At 37.8% G+C, this 21,930-nt stretch overlaps 1 protein-coding gene across 1 annotated transcript; it reads left to right on the forward strand.

The window, feature by feature from the left end:
- Window positions 1-291: 291 nt before the first annotated feature.
- Window positions 292-7,044, forward strand: NPFFR2 (neuropeptide FF receptor 2; the record flags this gene model as incomplete). Its single annotated transcript, XM_081257304.1, is given in 5 exon segments — window positions 292-619; window positions 4,226-4,325; window positions 5,888-6,329; window positions 6,333-6,629; window positions 6,982-7,044. Coding segments are annotated over 5 exon segments (1,230 nt in total).
- Between the last annotated feature and the right edge of the window lie 14,886 nt (window positions 7,045-21,930).

Raw genomic sequence — 21,930 nt, forward strand, 5'->3', positions numbered from 1 at the left:
GGAATTTTCAAGTGCTCTTGATTAAAATCCTAATAATTTGAATGTCTTATTTATAACTCATTTTTATGCAAAATTTATGAATTATTATAGAAGGCCCATCAATATATATACATATCGCTGATACACTTCATTGTACAGCAGAAACTAACACAACATTGTAAAGCAAGTATACTCCAATAAAAAAAATTCCGTAGCATTTTAAAAGCATCTCTCTTAAACTCTCTTAAACCTAAGTTCTCCTGGTTTCTAATCATGTTTTTCTTTTCTGCCTCGTCTTTGTTCAGGTCCATCATGAGTGAAAACTGGGACTCAAACTCTCCGGAAACCTGGCATCACATTTGGAGTGTCAGTGACACAAAGCACGACCTGTATGCAGATAGCAATATCACCTATGTGAACTACTATCTTCACCAGCCTCAAGTGGCAGCGATTTTCATTATTTCCTATTTTCTGATCTTCTTCCTATGCATGGTGGGAAATACAGTGGTTTGCTTTATTGTAATGAGGAACAAACATATGCACACAGTCACTAATCTCTTCATCTTGAACCTGGCCATAAGTGATTTACTAGTTGGCATATCCTGTATGCCTATCACGCTGCTGGACAATATTATAGCAGGTATGTTGATTTGCATGCAGCTCAAACATACTATGAGAAAATATTTGTCTCATATCCCTGAAGCCATGGCAGCGTCATCCATTCATTCACAAATATTTATTGAGTTCTAAGAACTGCTCCGAGTAGCTGTTCTCATGGGGTCTACATGCTAAAGGAGGATAAAAACAACAAACAAATAGCTATATAAGTAGTCAGAGAATAAAAAGAATTATGGAGAAAAATAGAACAAGTGACAGAGATGAAGTATGGAAGTTGTTATTTTTATAGAATGTTCACTGAAGGTCATCAGTGAATGGTGACACTTCTTACTGAAGACTTTGAATTTGCTTAACAGTTCAGGGCACATATAATATAGTAGAAATATTAAGAATATTATGGACTGTAAAGTTCAAAGAACATGTGGTTTCAATTGATGCAATGTCTTCAATCTAATATAAATAGATATTTAAGCCCTCTCGTGGTTGGCTGAGAGATTTCCAACAGTTTTTGATGGAAGATGGAGTAACAGAGCCAATAATTTCTCACAAAGCAGTAGTTTCACTCATATAGTGGTAATTTACATGTGCAACATAAGTAATGGTTCGGGTATTACCCTAGAGTACTTCTGGGCCCGTATTACCACTTCTTTACCACTACGTTATACACTCTGCAAGTACAGGAACAGTGTATCTATAGCTCAGTTTTGGTGCATAGTACCTGCTTAATAAATATCTGTTGTATTAACTAATGAACAGCACTCAATATATACATATTCTAAATCTGTATGAGAAAAAAATGAAACCAAAGCAGCATATCAAAAAATATTTAGATCAACATGAGCCATATCATAGTTCTTTTCCTTTTGTGTCATTCAACATTGGTTTACTGAAGAATAAGAGGTTTCCCTTTAGAATTTACTTCTGTTTCTTTCCTTTCTCTGGAGTGGGAGTCAGGGAGAGTTTAGATTGCCTATTCTATCATCAAGTACTATATAGATTCTGCGTTTTTCTGATGCTTGTAATTAGTAAACAATATTTATTAAGGATGTACATTTTCAAGATATTGTGCTAGACAAAGAGAGTGAAAGAATGGATAAAAATTTTTGTTACTCTCAAGAAACTTACTTTACCAATAAGAAACGCTCTCAATATGTCCCCCCCAAATATCTATAATTAAATTATTATTTAAGAGTTTTTCATATACAGTATCCTTCCTTACCCCTGATTCCCATTCCAGGAGGCAGCCACATCCAGCATTTTTTGCCTTTATTTTTGGTAATTACTACCACATTGCTAAATAACATGTTTTTATTCTAATATATTATCAGACTGCAGAAGATGTAATTTAGTTCTCATTATCCTCTTCTACCCCAAGGGGTGGTTTCCCTCACCAAACTCCACTGAACTGACAGCACTAGGACAAAAGAACATAAATCTGTAGAAACTGAGTATCTGAATATGAAATTGGAAAAACAACACGATTGGCTGAAACTTGGTACAAATTCAAGCAGATGCATTTATGCAGAACCACAAATATACCTTCACAGTCTTTACCTCCCTCATTCTCTCAATATACTCTATGAGTATATCATAGTTTTTTGTTAAATCAATATTTAGAGTATGCATTCCTATTATTATATGTATCTTACCCCCTGCTGAGCCAAGTAGAGTACTATCATACCAACTTTTTCTCTTATAAAATGTTTTTTGTTTTCCTGCCTTTAATAGGGGCATCATATTTTGATTTGCTTAGTGTTTTTGGAGTGTACCTGTCAATAATGTATGTTCAGATTCTCTTCCAGGAGAGTTAAATTTCTTGTCAATACCTTCAAACATATGGAAAACACATCCAAAAAAATGTAAATGGCATCTTTTTTCCTGGAGATACCCCTCCAGGTACTCTCTATCCTCTTGTTCCTATCCAGACACATTGCTCTCCAGGTATGGAGCTCAGCTATTGCTCTGGGATGTTCCTTCACTGAGAAGCTAACAATTCTCTTCACCTCTCTTTATACTCAGTCCCCTGTGTTCTGGATGCCATTTCTTTTTTCTTGGTTTATTCCCCTATTAACTTCTTGTGAAAGGGTACACTGAGACAAAAAATGTTTGAGATGTTGTAGTGCAAATATCTTTATTCTGCCTTCACACTTCATTATAGTTACCTGGATAAAGTATTCTAGGCTGGACTTTCTTTTTCCCTAAAAATATTTAAAGAGATTGCTCTATTGTTAATGCTGAGAAATTTGGTGTTGTTGCTGATGCTATCTGACCCTTGCTTTTTTAATTTATGACTTGTATTTTGCTTTTCTTCCTAAAAGCTTTTAAAACTTCTCTTTACCTCAAGTGTTCTGAATTTCAGGCATTTAAGCCTTGATGTAAGTCTTTTTATTTTCCATTTTTTGTGCTAGACACAAACGAGGTCTTTTCAATCAAAAAATGAATGCTTTCAGTCCTGGGGAATTTCCTTGCAGAGTTCTACATCTTCCTTCCTTCAACTCGTATTAATCAGATATTGGAGGTGCTGTGTTGCCATTCTTTAAAAAGTATTTTTCTTCCATTTTCTTCTCCTCATTATTCTACTTGCAAAGGTCTTCTCAACTTCCTCTTCCAAACTTTTTGTTGACATAAAGTCAACAGCCATTTCTGTTATCATATTTTAAATTCGTTGAGCTATTTTTATATTCTTTGTGTTCCTTGTACTATCATGCACATATTTTTCATGGACAAAATGTATTTTATCTCGGAGGTTATGAGTAGTAATTTTCTTTGTTTTTTAATTTTTTGTCTACCTGATTCAGATTAGTTTTCTCCTGTTTTATTCTTCCTATTTATTTTAGTTTCCTTCTTTGATGGTTGAGGTTTCCCTAATAGTCAACTACTATTTAGCTACTTGTATTTCAGAGTGAGGTACTATGTGGCTGCTTTGAACCTCTGCAGGACTGGGGTTTGAGGTTAGGCCCACTCTTGGCTTCACTAGTCTGGGTCATTCATTGGGAAATCCACAGCTATCAGAATCTGCCAGTGAAAATATGTCAGTGTTCTTGGAAGGATCACTTGTCCTAGAAGGAAATTCTCTAATCTACTGCCATAGGGATTATAAGTCTGGCAGCTGCATTCTGGAGCTGAGTGGGTCTCTCTACCAGCAGTAGGAGCACGTGCAGAGTGTATATGTACTTCCACTCTATCCTCCTGCATCATTGTGGCATAAAGCCATTCAAGCACCAATTTTAAGATGGTCTGGATAGACGACAGAATGTTTTTTTAAGTATGCTTGGCTTATTTAGGTTATTGGAAATATTTTTAATTAGATAAGAGTATTTTTAAATAAGCTATAGGATAGTTTTTAAAAGATAAATTTAAAAAATCTGAGCAATATGTAACATTAATCTCTTGGGAAACTAGAATATTTGCTACACTTACTGTGTAAGTTTTGACCTTATTAATATACTGAAAAACAGAGATCTGAATGTATTAATGAAAATAATGGGAAACATTGATTGTTCCCTGGATATCATTTAGGAAACAGTTGTAGCTGTCTAGTTTCATGTCTTTCTCTTCATAATTTCAGTGAAATTTAAAAATATATATATGATCTTTCCAAAGACTAACTGTCCCATTTCCCTTTCAGGATGGCCTTTTGGAAATACAATGTGCAAGATCAGTGGCTTGGTCCAGGGAATATCCGTTGCAGCTTCAGTCTTTACTTTAGTTGCAATAGCAGTAGATAGGTAGGTCAGCACCAAACTCTGAATCCAGAAAATTGGGCATATCTGCAACTAATCCACCTAACCAGTGAAAAATGTATAATCTACTAAATTTGGGTATATCTGCTTAAAATTGTATCCATAATATGTACCCCTTTAAGAGCAAGGCTTATATATATATATGTATATATTATATACACACACACTAAGGGTTCAGTAATAAAATAAAACTACTGAAGTTTCCATATTTTAAGATTAAATAATTAGGGATGATGCATGTCTTAGTTTGGGCTGCTATTAACAAGATATCATAGACTATTTGTTGAATGAATAAATGAAAAAATAATATTTGAAGTTTCAATAGCTGGTTTACAAAAAGAGCAAAATACCTAGAATTGTACCTTTGAAGTTACCCATAATTTAAGGGTGAGTAAATGGGAGAATTCACTGATTATAAGACTAGATGAAAACTTGGAATTTAAGACAGAAGAGCTTACACCTTCAGTGAAGGACAATGGAGCAGTCAAAGCTCAAGATAACTAGTCATTATAATAAAGATAAGATAAATTTGTTTGGAGTTGCTGATGGGCCACTTAAAAGCTCTAAGTTTCCTTACCTGCAGATCTGGAAAGTATTAATTTTCAATTTTATAGAGTCATCACAAAAATCAAAGAAGATTCAATAGATGATAGTACTTTGAAAAATATAAAATGTTTTACAGTTATATAATAGTATGATTATCTTATAATGAACATAATGAATATCAGTAATAAAATTAAGAATCACAATAACAAAATAGCAGTAAAATGAATCAGGCTTACTCTACATACTGATAATTGTCATGCTCAACAGAGGTCACAGAACACTGGGAAGGTGCATAAATAGAACTCATCATGGAAACTCTCAGACTCATAGTTGTGAAACAAACCACCAAAACACTTAATGGCTTAAAACAGTAATGCTTTAATATTTGTCACAACTCTGTGGATTGGCTGGGTGCCTCTGTGTGGTTCTCCTATTCTGTGTCTTGTAGCTGAAATCACTCACGCATCTGCTTATGCCATGCTTGCTAATGTTCAACTAACTGGCCAAAGCAAGTTGTATGGCCAAGCACACAGATCATGTGTGAGGGGACCACAGAAGGGCATGAAGGGACATTTAAGAATATGGGCTCTGGAGCCAAAATACATGTGTAAAAATCATGTGTAATTATGGGCAAGATTTTTTACTTTTTCTAAGCCTTTTCCTCATCTTTTAAATAAAAAAGCTTGCAGAGGCAGTCATGCAAACCAATGGAAAGGAGCCTGGAACAGAATATTAAATGCTTATGCTCAATGTTGACTAGTTACAATAGTACGTTGATTATTAATAGTGTCTGATATACTCCACTCATTAATTTTTTAAGTTGAAATTTATCTCATATATTAATTACAGAAACTGGTAATGCACGCCTCGCTACTAATGGTAACTTTCTATATTTGAGGGGGAATATTTATGGAAGACTGTAATTACTGAAATAAATTTAATTAATGACTTGGTCAGAAGTTATGAGGCAGTCCTTCACTGATATTTGCCTTTAATTACAGGTTCCGGTGTGTCGTCTACTCTTTTAAACCAAAGCTCACTATCAAGACAGTGTTTGTCATCATTATGATCATCTGGATCCTGAACATCGCCATTATGTCCCCATCTGCAATAATGTTACATGTACAGGAAGAAAAATATTACCGAGTGAGACTCAACTTCCAGAATAAAACCAGCCCAGTCTACTGGTGCTGGGAAGACTGGCCAAATCGGGAAATGAGGAAGATCTATACCACTGTGCTGTTTGCTAACATCTACCTGGCTCCCCTGTCCCTCATTGTCATCATCTATGGAAGGATTGGAATTGCACTCTCCAAGACAACAGTGCCCCACTCAGGCAAACAGAACCAGGAACAGTGGCACGTAGTGTCCAAGAAGAAGCAGAAGGTCATTAAGATGCTCCTGACTGTGGCCCTGCTTTTCATTCTCTCCTGGCTGCCCCTGTGAACTCTGATGATGCTCTCAGACTATGTTGACCTGTCTCTGAATGAACTGCGGGTCATCAACATCTACATCTACCCTTTTGCACACTGGCTGGCCTTTGGCAACAGCAGCGTCAACCCCATCATTCATGGTTTCTTCAATGAGAATTTTCACCATGGTTTCCAAGATGCTTTTCGCCTCCATCTCTGCCAAAAAAGAGAAAAGCCCAAGGAAGCCTACACCCCAAGAGCTAAAAACAATGTGGTCATCAACATATCTCATCTGTCAGCTCAGGAATCTACAATTAAAAACCCACATGAGGGCTTCCCTGGTGGCATAGTGGTTAAGAATCCGCCTGCCAAGGCAAGGGACACGGGTTCGAGTCATGGTCCGGGAAGATCCCACACGCCGCGGAACAACTAAACCCATGAGCCACAGCTACTGAGCCCGTGCTCTAGAGCCCATGAGCCACAACTACTGAAGCCTGCACACCTAGAGCTCGTGCTCCACAGCAAGAGAAGCCACCGCAACGAGAAGCCCGCACACAGCGACAAAGATTAGACTCCGCTCAACACAACTAGAGAAAAGCCTGCGCACAACAACGAAGACTCAACGCAGCCAAAAATAAATAAATAAAATAAACAAATTTATTTTAAAAAAACACACAAATGAGGATATTGTGCTTTGTAGAAAAAGTGCTGAAAAACCCATACAGGAATTAATGATCAAGAATTAAAACTTACCCATAGCAATGAGATGTAAAAGGAGCTGGTGTGATGATTTAAACTCTACTGTGTGTTATATGGTGAAATACTGTTGCTTTTTATGGCTTTGTACTTCAGTTCTTCTTAAGAATGTTAGAAGCTCTCTCTGGAAAATAGTAAACAAAATGACCTTCTGTTTGTAATCAATCTTACTGTATTTAAAATATATACAGAGACCCATATACAAATTTGCCTGGATAAATCAATTTTCTAGGACCAGTTTTCAAAGCCTGATCTTTTCCAACTTAGCTATTTGTATATGAATCAAGCATGTGTTTTATGTGTATATATATGTATGCAACACACATACACACATATACATTCTCTTCAAATGGTGATAAATGGGCAGTTCTTTGCATGAGAGCACATTTTATGAATTCTCCCTTTGCTTTTGAATTGGAAATTTTAGACTACAGAACTATTTATCTGTTTGTGCTTTTAAAATGTACTTAGCTTTCTTAGAAATAAGAACTGCAACAGCAAATAAAGGGACGCTGTATTTCTTTGTAATTAAAAGTTGATTTTTTTCCTTTCAAAGAGTACAAAGTTGGTAAAGTCATAACATTGTTCCATAGGAGTAATTGTTGGCTTTTTAATATTTTCATAAATGAATTTAAGCCCTAGCTGAACCCATGTTTCTTGCAGAGGTGATTCAGGATCCCAACTTGACCCCCTTTCTAATAGAATCTCTGACATAAAGAAACAAATCTTTTAATAATGCAGCAGGTGGCAGAAGGGTGGCAGCTCTCTTCTAAAGGGCTTAATCAGAGATGTTCAACAACCATCATAAGACTCCCATAAAGTTTGAACAGAGCAAGACTGATTATTCCAGGTCTCCTACTGGGCACAAAATGTAAGGCACAGAAGTCCTACTGGATAACAAGTTAATACTACTATTAAAAAGAGAATGGTGAACCCCTGGATTCTGCTAGGTTACAATTATGTAGTGACAATAGTAAATGCTAGCTTTTATTCTAGGATGAGATAGTCCTTAGAAAATTGGGAATTGTAAAATAACAAATAGTTTGGCAAATAAAAATAAATCTCTGGGCTTGGACCTATCATTAACATGGTTCAGGCTAAAAGTGTTTCAACTTTATAGGCCTTTGAGAAAATAACTGTTCAGTTTTCAATTGGTTCATGCTATATGATATTTGAATATGTATGTGTTACATATTTCCAAAACCTTTTTCAAATTTCATTATTTCCTCTACAGCATATGGTCTATGTGTTATGAAGAACTTATTTGGGACTTCCTCAATAACCATTTTTCTGATTATAAAACTCATAAAAATTACATTATAAAATATAAAAACAGTATTATAAAAACAACACCTGATACTTTTAGAGTTTTCATGAAGTACAGAATAGTACAAAAATTACATGTAATTCCTCTTTAAGGAAAAAAAAAACCAGTGAAAACACTTATTCTAAACAAAACTTAGATCAGCATCTTGTATGTCTTTGCCAAGAATGATTATTTAAGAATGATTATTTTGTCGTTGCCTACCTCACAGTATCATTAACACATTAAATTTCTTTCTTCAACTTTGCTACTTAATTGTGAAAAATCATTTAAATTTGTTGTTTTGATTACTAGTGTAGCTGAACATTGTTCTGTCTCTTATTAATTTGTATTTATTCCCCTTCCCATTCTTAGGCCATTTTTCTGTTGTATTTTTGTTGTTGTTTTTGTCTTTTATTTATTGCTATGCATTTTTTGTATCAGCCAGCAATAACAGGCAGAATGATCTTTTTTAAAAACATAAAAATAATGTCACTGCTCTGCTTAAAAGCCATTAATCATTTCTCTTCAAATTAGGAAAATAAAACAAACTCCTTACCAAGACTTATACACCTTTACTTTTCTGCCCCCGTCCACCTCTTAACCTCATCTCAAACCCAATTCTCATCATTTACACTGCCTGCCTGTATGTTCCTCTATCTTTGCCAAGTTCTTGGCTGCTTCTGGGTTTGCACCTGTTTTCTTCCTGCCAGGAATGTTCTTCCCATTGGCCTCCACGGGCTGGCTCTCTCATCCTTTAGGACTCAAACTAAAACTCCCCTGAGCTTTGTTTATTCCTTCATAGCAATTCTCATTATCTGTAATTATGTTCAGAACTCACTTATTTACTTGTTTACTATCCATATGCCCTACCAGAAGGTAAACACTATAAGGGCAGGAATGTTGTCTTGTGTATCACTGTATCTCCATTGCCTGAGCAAGTGTTTGGCATATAATGGATGCACAATAAATATTTATTGAACCAATTAATTAAGTAGTTGCAAATATTTTCCAGTAATAATTTGCATTCTAATTTATTTATGGTTGTTATATTTTATTTTTAGATCAATTGAAGAGAATTCAGAATATAATGGAAACACTGGATAATTTAGAAAAGCAGATGAAATAAAACGATTTCTTACCTGGTCACCTAGTGATAACCATTCTTTCTGTCATCTTGGGGCAGGTGTACATGCTTTCTTTAGCAAAGTTAGGATTCTGGGGCATGTACTTTATAAGTTTTTATTCGTTTATAACTTTATTTATTTGTGTATCAAGAACACATTTCCATGTTGTTTAATATTCTTCAAATATTTTATTCATGTTAATACCATTCCTTAATTTATTAAAATTCTTCTTTGTGGTTGAAAATATAAGCTACTTCTTAAATCTATACAATGATGCAGTTATATATACCTTGTATAATACTGGGCATATTTATAATTATCTTAGAATACACTTATAAAAAACATAATTGCATGTCTAAAATGCATGTACATTTGTTAATGTTTTAATACACATTGTCAAATATTTCTTAAACAGGTTTTAATATTTTATACTTCCCTTAGTGGTGTTCACTCACTCACACACTCTCAAATATTGCATATTCTATAAAACAAATTTTTCTTGCTAGTTTGGTAAGATAGAACGTGTATCCTCATGTTTAATTTCATTTCATTGTTATGCAGCTGGACATTAAATTAATCTTTATTCAGTTTGATTCATTTGTATTCACTTACCTTCACTTGTATATGTAGGGGAGGAAAACATTTCCCTTCTCTTCTTGGTTCTTTGGCTGACCTATTAATTAAATTGACATAAGACAGAGTAACAGGAGAAAAACAAATTTAATTACATATGTATGGGAGCCCCACAAAGACATGAGAGGCTCCTGGACAGTCAGGCAATTGTGGCTTATATGTCATCCTGAGCTAAGGAGAAGGGGGGTAGGGGTTGAGACTTCAAAGGAGAGGAAGACTATTCACAGGAAGATGGGAAGAGGAAATATTCATTACACAAATGTTTGTCATGCCATACAAAGTCTTTCTTATGTAAAAATAATATATGTTTGGTAATAGCTCTCTTCCTGGTATAGGCTACCTATCTAAATTCTTTTAGACAGTTAAGGGAGAGATAAAAAGCTCTTCTTGAGTCTGTCAGGCCTTAATCATGTTCAGCTTGAAATAACCACATGCCAAAGTGGCACGTTCTGAAATGACCTCCTCTGAACCCCATCATATTCATTTGCATTTCCTTCTTAGTCAATTCCCTCTTCATGTCCTTTGCTATCTTTTCAGTTAGGTTACATGATTTTCTTTCTCAGCAATCTGTAAAAGTGCCCCCTAATTCAGGATATTAATCTTTGACCATCAGACATGTTTCAAACATTTACTCTATTTGATGTGTGACTATGTATATGTATATGCATAGATATGAGGATAAAGGTTAAGCCACTATGATGGAATTCAAAAATACATTGGCTTAAAGGATATAGATGTTAATTTTGTACCTGATGTTAGTGGTCCAGTTTAATGGGGACCTTATTACCATATAGTAGCAATTTTACAGATGAGGAATTGACCTCACAGAAGTAAAGGAAATTGTCCAGAGTTGCATAACAAAGTGACTCATGGAGCCATATTCTAACCCATGTCAGCATTTAGTGAGTATTTATTATGTGGCAGGCACTGTTCTACAGGAATCATCTCACTGAATCCTTATATACTATGAGGTGAGTGTTACCAATATTCACCTTTTCAGACAGACACAAAAGCTGAAGCTTACAAATATTAAAGTATTAACATAGGGAAGCAATTAAAATATTTACTCTGGATTCAGATTGTCTGGGGTTGCATCTTGGTCTGCCATCTAGACACTGATTTCTAAAAATCTCAATACTTCAGTTTCCTCAACTGTAAAATTGACATAATAATAAAATCATTTGAAAATTTAATGCAATACCATACGTAAATAGATTAGAACTATACCTAGTTCTCTTCCATTTATCAAGAGGAAACACAGTTCATATCAGATTAATGTCTATTACCAATTTTTTAGAGGCTTAGTACTACTTAGATAAAACTCAGAGGTTAAAGATGACTGTTCTAAATTGGCCACTTGGACAATAGTCATTAAAGACAAACAACAATATAAAAACTTGATCTTTGGGGGAAGATGGCGGAAGAGTAAGACGCGGAGATCAACTTCCTCCCCACAGACACACCAGAAATACAGCTACACGTGGAACAACTCCTACAGAACACCTACTGAACGCTGGCAGAAGACCTCAGACCTCCCAAAAGGCAAGAAACTCCCCACGTACCTGGGTAGGGCAAAGCGGAGAGATTCCCGCACAGAGGATCGGTGCCAACCGGCACTCACCAGCCCGAGAGGCTTGTCTGCTCGCCCGCCAGGGCAGGCGGCGCTGGGAGCTGAGGCTCGGGCTTCAGTCGGAGCGCAGGGAGAGGACTGGGGCTGGTGGCGTGAACACAGTCTGAAGGGGCTAGTGCGCCACAGCTAGCCGGGAGGGAGTCCGGGAAAAAGTCTGCACCTGCAGAAGAGTCAAGAGACTTTTTCTTCCCTCTTTGTTTCCTGGTGCGCGAGGAGAGGGGATTAAGAGCGCTGCTTAAGCGAACTCGGGAGACGGGCGCGAGCTGCGGCTGAAAGCGCGGACCCCAGAGACGGGCGTGGGATGCTGGGGCTGCTGCCGCCACCACGAGGCCTGTGTGCGAGTGCAGGTCACTGTCCACACCCCCCTTCTGGGGAGCCTGTGTAGCCCATCACTGCCGGGGTCCCTGGAACCAGGGACGGCTTCCCTGGGAGAACGCACTGCGCGCCTCGGGCTGGTGCAACATCACGCTGGCCTCTGCCACTGCAGGCTCAACCTGCACTCCGTGTCCCTCCCCCCCCCCCCGCGGCCTGAGTGAGCCAGAGTCCCCGAAGCGGCTGCTCCTTTAACCCTGTCCTGTCTGAGCGAAGAACAGATGCCCTCCGGAGACCTACACGGAGAGGTGGGGCCAAATCCAAAGCTGAGACACAGGAGCTGTGAGAACAAAGAAGAGAAAGGGAAATCTCCCCCAGCAGCCTCAGAAGCAGCGGATTAAAGCTCCACAATCAACTAGATGTAGCCTGCATCTGTGGAATACATGAATAGACAACGAATTATCCCACATTGAGGACCCAGGAGTCAGTGCTGTGCCTCTGAGGTGGGAGAGCCAACTTCAGGACACTGATCCACAAGAGAACTCCCAGCTCCACATAGTATCAAACAGCGAAAATCTTCCAGAGATCTCCATCTCAACACCAGCACCCAGCTTCACTCAACGACCAGCAAGCTACAGTGCTGGACACCCTATGCCAAACAACTAGCAAGACAGGAACACAACACCACCCATTAGCACAGAGGCTGCCTAAAATCATAAAAAGTCCACAGACACCCCAAAACACACCACCAGACGTGGACCTGCCCTCCAGAAAGACAAGATCCAGTCTCATCCACCAGAACACAGGCACTAGTCCCATCCACCAGGAAGCCTACACAACCCACTGAACCAACCTTAGCCACTGGGGACAGACACCAAAAACAACGGGAAATACGAACCTGCAGCCTGCAAAAAGGAGACCCCAAACACAGTAAGATAAGCAAAATGACAAGACAGAAAAACACACAGCAGGAGAAGGAGCAAGATAATAACCAACCAGACCTAACAAATGAAGAGGAAATAGGCAGTCTACCTGAAAAAGAATTCAGAATAATGATAGTAAAGATGATCCAAAATCTTGGAAATAGAATAGACAAAATGCAAGAAACAGTTAACAAGGACCTAGAAGAACTAAAGATGAAACAAGCAATGATTAGAAACACAATAAATGAAATAAAAAATACTCTAGATGGGATCAATAGCAGAATAACTGAGGCAGAAGAACGGATAAGTGACGTGGAAGATAAAATAGTGGAAATTACTGCAGAACAGAAGAAAGAAAAAAGAATGAAAAGAACTGAGGACAGTCTCAGAGACCTCTGGGACAACATTAAATGCACCAACATTCGAATTATAGGGGTTCCAGAAGAGGAAGAGAAAAAGAAAGGGACTGAGAAAATATTTGAAGAGATTATACTTGATAACTTCCCTAATATGGGAAAGGAAATAGTTAATCAAGTCCAGGAGGCACAGAGAGTCCCATACAGGATAAATCCAAGGAGAAATATGCCAAGACACATATTAATCAATCTGTCAAAAATTAAATACAAAGGAAACATATTAAAAGCAGCAAGGGAAAAACAACAAATAACACACAAGGGAATCCCCATCAGGTTAACAGTTGATCTTTCAGCAGAAACTCTGCAAGCCAGAAGGGACTGGCAGGACATATTTAAAGTGATGAAAGAGAAAAACCTGCAACCAAGATTACTCTCCCCAGCAAGGATCTCATTCAGATTTGAGGGAGAAAATAAAATGTTTACAGACGAGCAAAAGCTGAGAGAGTTCAGCACCACCAAACCAGCTTTACAACAAATGCTAAAGGAACTTCTCTAGGCAAGAAACACAACAGAAGGAAAAGACCTACAATAATGAACCGAAAACAATTAAGAAAATGGGAATAGGAACATACATATCGATAATTACCTTAAATGTAAATGGACTAAATGCTCCCACCAAAAGACACAGATAGGCTGAATGGATACAAAAACAAGACCCATATATATGCTGTCTACAAGAGACCCACTTCAGACCTAGGGACACATACAGACTGAAAGTAAGGGGATGGAAAAAGATATTCCATGCAAATGGAAACCAAAAGAAAGCTGGAGTAGCAATTCTTATATCAGACAAAATAGACTTTAAAATAAAGACTACTAGAAGAGACAAAGAAGGACACTACATAATGATCAAGGGATCGATCCAAGAGGGAGATATAACAATTGTAAATATTTATGCACCCAACATAGGAGCACCTCAGTACATAAGGCAAATACTAACAGCCATAAAAGGGGAAATCGACAATAACACATTCATAGTAGGGGACTTTAACACCCCACTTTCACCAATGGACAGATCATCCAAAATGAAAATAAATAAGGAAACACAAGCTTTAAATGATACATTAAACAAGATGGACTTAATTGATATTTACAGTACATTCCATCCAAAAACAACAGAATACACATTTTTCTCAAGTGCTCATGGAACATTCTCCTGGATAGATCATATCTTGGGTCACAAATCAAGCCTTGGTAAACTTAAGAATATTGAAATTGTATCAAGTATCTTTCCCGACCACAACACTATGAGACTAGATATCAATTACAGGAAAAGATCTGTAAAAAATACAAACACATGGAGGTTAAACAATACACTACTTAATAACAAAGTGATCACTGAAGAAATCAAAGAGAAAATAAAAAAATACCTAGAAACAAATAACAATTAGACACGATGACCCAAAACCTATGGGATGCAGCAAAAGCAGTTTTAAGAGGGAAGTTTATAGCAATACAATCCTACCTTAAGAAACAGGAAACATCTCGAATAAGCAACCTAACCTGGCACCTAAAGCAATTAGAGAAAGAAGAACAAAAACACCCCAAAGTTAGCAGAAGGAAAGAAATCATAAAAATCAGATCAGAAATAAATGAAAAAGAAATGAATGAAATGATAGCAAAGATCAATAAAACTAAAAGCTGTTTCCTTGAGAAGATAAACAAAATTGATAAACCATTAGCCAGACTCATCAAGAAAAAAAGGGACAGGATGCAAATCAATAGAATTAGAAATGAAAAAGGAGAAGTAACAATTGACACTGCAGAAATACAAAAGATCATGAGAGATTACTACAAGCAACTCTATGCCAATAAAATGGACAACCTGGAAGAAATGGACAAATTCTTAGAAATGCACAACCTGCCAAGACTGAACCAGGAAGAAATAGAAAATATGAACAGACCAATCACAAGCACTGAAATTGAAACTGTGATAAAAAATCTTCCAACAAACAAAAGCCCAGGACCAGATGGCTTCACAGGCGAATTCTATCAGACATTTAGAGAAGAGCTAACAACTATCCTTCTCAAACTCTTCCAAAATATAGCAGAGGGAGGAACACTCCCAAACTCATTCTACGAGGCCACCATCACCTTGATACCAAAACCAGACAAGGATGTCACAAAGAAAGAAAACTCCATGCCAATAACATTGATGAACATAGGTGCAAAAATCCTCAACAAAATACTAGCAAACAGAATCCAACAGCACATTAAAAGGATCATACACCATGATCAAGTGGGGTTTATTCAAGGAATGCAAGAATTCTTCAATATACGCAAATCAATCAACGTGATACACCATATTAACAAATTGAAGGAGAAAAACCATATGATCATCTCAATAGATGCAGGGAAAGCTTTTGACAAAATTCAACACCCATTTATGATAAAAACCCTGCAGAAAGTAGGCATAGAGGGAACTTTCCTCAACATAGTAAAGGCCATATATGACAAACCCACAGCCAACATCATCCTCAATGGTGAAAAACCGAAAGCATTTCCACTAAGATCAGGAACAAGACAAAGTTGCCCACTCTCACCACTCTTATTCAACATAGCTTTGGAAGCTTTAGTCACAGCAGTCAGAGAAGAAAAGGAAATAAAAGGAATCCAAATCGGAAAAGAAGAAGTAAAGCTGTCACTGTTTGCAGACGACATGATATTATACATAGAGAATCCTAAAGATGCTACCAGAAAACTACTAGAGCTAATCAATGAATTTGGTAAAGTAGCAGGATACAAAATTAATGCACAGAAATCTCTGGCAGTCCTGTAAACTCATAATGAAAAATCTGAAAGTGAAATCAAGAAAACACTCCCATTTACCATTGCAACAAAAAGAATAAAATATCTAAGAATAAACCTACCTAAGGAGACAAAAGACCTATATGCAGAAAATTATAAGACACTGATGAAAGAAATTAAAGATGATACAAATAGATGGAGAGATGTACCATGTTCTTGGATTGGAAGAATCAACACTGTGAAAATGACTCTACTCCCCAAAGTGATCTACAGATTCAATGCAATCCCTATCAAACTACCATTGGCATTTTTCACAGAACTAGAACAAAAAATTTCAAAATTTGTATGGAAACACAAAAGACCCTGAATAGCCAAAGCAATCTTGAGAACGAAAAACGGAGCTGGAGGAATCAGGCTCCCTGACTTCAGACTATACTACAAAGCTACAGTAATCTAGACAGTATGGTACTGGCACAAAAACAGAAAGATAGATCAATGGAACAGGATAGAAAGCACAGAGATAAACCCACGGACATATGGTCACCTTATCTTTGATAAAGAAGGCAGGAATGTACAGTGGAGAAAGGACAGCCTCTTCAGTAAGTGGTGCTGGGAAAACTGGACAGGGACATGTAAAAGTATGAGATGAGATCACTCCCTAACACCATACACAAAAATAAGCTCAAAATGGATTAAAGACCTAAATGTAAGGCCAGAAACTATCAAACTCTTAACGGAAAACATAGGCAGAACATTCTATGACATAAATCACAGCAAGATCCTTTATGACCCACATCCTAGAGAAATGGAAATAAAGACAAAAATAAACACATGGGACCTAATGAAACTTAAAAGCTTTTGCACAGCAAAGGAAACCATAAGCAAGACGAAAAGACAACCCTCAGAATGGGAGAAAATATTTGCAAATGAAGCAACTGACAAAGGATTAATCTCCAAAATTTATAAGCAGCTCATGCAGCTCAATAACAAAAAAACAAACAACCCAATCCAAAAATGGGCAGAAGACCTAAATAGACATTTCTCCACAGAAGATATACAGACTGCCAACAAACACATGAAAGAATGCTCAACATCTTTAATCATTAGAGAAATGAAAATAAAAACTACAATGAGATATCATCTCACACCAGTCAGAATGGCCATCATCAAAAAATCTGGAAACAATAAATGCTGGAGAGGGTGTGGAGAAAAGGGAACACTTGCACTGCTGGTGGGAATGTGAATTGTACAGCCACTATGGAGAACAGTATGGAGGTTCCTTAAAAAACTACAAATAGAACTACCATATGACCCAGCAATCCCACTACTGAGCATATACCCTGAGAAAACCATAATTCAAAAAGAGTCATGTACCAAAATGTTCATAGCAGACCTATTTACAATAGCTCGGAGATGGAAACAACCCAAGTGTCCATCATCGGATGAATGGATAAAAATGTGGCACATATATACAACGGAATATTACTCAGCCATAAGAAGAAATGAAATTGAGCTGTTTGTAATGAGGTGGATAGACCTAGAGTCTGTCATACAGAGTGAAGTAAGTCAGAAAGAGAAAGACAAAGACAAATACCGTATGCTAACACATATATATGGAATTTAAGAAGAAAAAAATGTCATGAAGAACCTTGGGGTAAGACAGGAAGAAAGACACAGACCTACTTGAGAATGGACTTGAGGATATGGGGAGGGGGAAGGGTAAGCTGTGACAAAGTGAAAGAGAGGCATGGACATATATACACTACCAACTGTAAGGTAGATAGCTAATGGGAAGCAGCCGCATAACACAGGGAGATCAGCTTGGTGCTTTGTGACCGCCTGGAGGGGTGGGATAGGGAAGGTGCAAAGGAGACGCAAGAGGGAGGGGATATGGGAACATATGTATATGTATAACTGATTCATTTTGTTATAAATCAGAACCTAACACACCATTGTTAAGCAATTATACTCCAATAAAGATGTAAATATATATATATATATATATATATATGAATCTGCAGGAAGCATAGACAGCAAGTATGTCCTTATAACTCCAAAAAAAATTTGACTTAGTGTCAAAAACATCCTAGGCTGGTGTAAAATAGTTTACAAACCTGAATCTGAGCTAATGCACCTATATCCTTTAGGGAAAAATAGTTTTTATTTTAAAGGAGCGTAAAGCAATGACAGAGAAAGATAAATTCTATAGATGAGGGAAGACAGGAAGAGGAAGAGGATGGTAGAGGCATTACTTTAAAGAGAAATTTTAGAAAACTAAGGATTTCCTTGAGCATAATGAAGGCTTTGCATAGACAGCACCTGCTCCCATAGTTAAAGAGTAACTCGCAAAGCAGATAGTCTTCAGCTGCACACTGGGCGGCCAGTTCATCAGCACTGCATCTTCATTATTTCTGCAACTTTACCTTCTAGTCGCCCCTTTTATGGGGATAGAGCGCTTCCTCAACTATGAGTTGTCTAGTCCATAATGTTCTTACTAAAGCACTGCCCTGCCTTAAGGCTCACTGCCTGGAGGAAGTCTTCAGTGCTGGGAAAGACAGCAGGAGAACGGCTCAGTGCCATTGTCTAATTCTGGGCTGGAAATCCCACTCTCTTTATTCCTATTGTTGAGAGCCCTTTTAAAAAATACTAAATAAATGGAGGTTGGTACTTAACGATATATACCAACAGTGTGATTTCTTCCTTATCCTGTCATTAGTCAGCTGCCTAATGATCATGTTAATTACCTAAGTAAACACCTCAGATCATCTAATATGTGTGAGGAACTTACCAGATCCTGGGGATAAAAATAAATGACTCAGAGCTATCTCCAAGCAACTCAGAGTTTAGTGGAGGAGATAAGCATGCCAACAAATAGCTGTGGTGCAGTGGGGGAAGATGCATCTACAGTGAAGTAGACAAAGAATAACAACTCAGAGAGGGCAGAGTCCAGAATGTCAAACTCAGCCTGAAGGAGATACAGACATTTTCACTGAAAAGGTGACGTTTAACTCAGATGCTAACGGCAGAACTGGCAGAGGCATAATCAGGTTGAAGGAGAAGCCATTCCAGGCTACACAAGGAATTGGATGCAGGACTGCTGGAAAGGAACCTGGTACATTTAGGCAAGAGAGAGAAAGATACTGTGGCAGGAACATGACAGGAAGAGGGAGAAATTTGTATGATGAAAGAAGTTGGAACCAGATTTGGATGGTTTTCTATAACATGCTAAGACATATAGGTCTTCCTAGTATAGTCTTATGATTCCATTCTTTTTTCTTCTTATTTTCATACATAGCATCTTTGTTTCTCCTCTAACCTTCTTTCCTTTTCTTCTTGAGATCTTCTCAGAGAAAAGCATGGCTACATTTAATCACAGTATTTTGTTTGCTTTGACCCTTCTTACAGAAAGGATTTGATTAAATAAAAGTAAAATTGCTGCCTTGGCATAGCCATTAGAGGTAAACCCCTTCTCAGCTGGAGTTTGTGATGTATTTAGCTATATAGCTAATCACCATGGTCTGTACCAATTGACAACAGTTAAACAAAAATGAATATGTTTAATCACTGAGCTAGGCTCAAATAAAAGAAATCTTGTTTGTTTTCTCGTTGCCCTCCAGACTCGAATCTGTGGATCCATTCTCCTCTCGGCTCTGGGAGTGTCTCTAATAGGTACCCCAGCCTTTCTGGTTATTCTCAGCTAATAAATAATCTATTTTTCTGGGTATTAAAATTTTAGTCTAATCAAGTATAATTTTAAAACCATCTTAAATTAAACTGCTCCCCTTCCAGCTCACGTACACTCAAGACAGAGAAACATACAGGGGGCAGAGAAGCGTGATCAGCCTCTTAATTTCTCCTTTCATCTTCTTCACCCACCATTTGTGGCTCCTGCAGGATCAGGCGTGGGGAAATTGACACATTAGAGATGGAGAGGAGGTGGGGAAGCAGGAAATTTCTTACTTGATGTGTGAAAAGTTCTTACTGTATTCTGGCTTCATGGGCTTTCTGTGTGACAGATGTGCAGTTAGAGGCTAACTCACTCTTCATGGAATATAGATGACGACTCCCTGGCTAAAGTCTGGGCACTTTTACTCTCAGTTTCTGCATTTGATCCTGCACATACAGTCTCTTTTATTCTGAGATTGCCTTGCTACTGGGAGAAAGTCCTCTTGGCATGATGCCATTCAGTAGACATTCGTTGGATCAGAATGAGATACACTGTTTGCTGTTATAAACCTATGTTTATGGACTAAAAGGATAAAAATATCCAGACTCTTGCTTTTGCCTTGGTCCCTTGCCTTTTAAGGAGAATTCTCTCACATGTCTTACCTGGCAGATATCAAAGCTGAATTCTATGTTTCATTACAACTATCCTAACCAGGGACTTCCCTGGTGGCACAGTGGTTAAGAATCCGCCTGCCAATGCAGGGGACACGGGTTGGATCCCTGGTCTGGGAAAATCCCACATGCCACAGAGCAACTAAGCCCGTGTACCACAACTACTGAGCCTGCGCTCTAGAGCCCACAAGCTACAACTACTGAGCCTGCAAGCCACAACTACTGAAGCCCACGTGCCTAGAGCCCGTGCTCTGCAACATGAGAAGCCACCACAATGAGAAGCCTGCGCACCGCAAAGAGGAGTAGCCCACGCTCACCGCAACTAGAGAAAGCCCACTCGCAGCGGCAAAGATCCAACGCAGCCAAAAATAAATAAATAAATAAATAAATTAATTACAAAAAAATTAGAGTAATAACATTTATTAAAACAAAACCCAAAAAACAAAAACCTATCCTAAAACTAAAGTTACTTAGGAACTTGAGGGATCTTGGTATGCCAGTCCCTTACTGGCCCTAATTAAATACTCTTTCCCCAACCAGTAATCTGGGGACCAATTTCCTCCTCTCCGAAGTGTTAGTTTTCAATCATTTATTGGCATATCCATCACTACAGTCCTGTAGTAGTGCCAGGATAACGAGCACTTGATACATATGAATAAATAAATAAACAATGTAAACCAAGTTTTCCTTCTACAAACAAATGTTAAATGTTTTTATGACAGGTTTAATTCACAGAACAAACTGGGAAAGAACTAATTTTGCTTTTAAAATAAATTGTAAAAAGTGTTTACAGGGCTTCCCTGGTGGCGCAGTGGTTGAGAGTCCGCCTGCCGATGCAGGGGACACGGGTTCGTGCCCCTATCCCGGAAGATCCCACATGCCGCGGAGCGGCTGGGCCCGCGAGCCATGGCCGCGGAGCCTGTGTGTCCGGAGCCTGTGCTCCGCAACGGGAGAGGCCACAGCAGTGAGAGGCCCGCGTACAGCCAAAAAAAAAAAAAAAAAAAAAAAAAAAAAAGTGTTTACAAGTTTTTGACCGATTTTATGGTGATATATATATTCTCTCTGTGATACTCTTGTCATACAATAAACCAAAATCATTCAGTGTTGAAGATTTTAAAGGAATAGTACAAGAAACTGACTTTACTATTCTGTACATTTGGATGAAATGGAAAGGTACAAACTTGTGCTAAAACACTAAAAGAGATCTTTGTTTTAAAATATTGTGCCTAGCAGAGAATCTGTAACAGAACAAGCTGAGTTAATTATATCAATTTCATTGAACCCAGTTGATTCAAAATTACAGAGTGTTGTGTGTGTTTGTATTTGCATGCATTTTGTTGTTGTTGCTCTTGTTTGTAAAACTCCCAAATATCTACTAGTATCTTTGCTAGAAGAAAACATTTAGAACAAAATGGATTTATCACATCTTCCCAGGGAGAAAAAAAA

This window comes from Mesoplodon bidens, assembly GCF_964165515.1.
Source record: "Mesoplodon bidens genome assembly, chromosome: 1".
NCBI lineage: Eukaryota > Metazoa > Chordata > Mammalia > Artiodactyla > Ziphiidae > Mesoplodon > Mesoplodon bidens.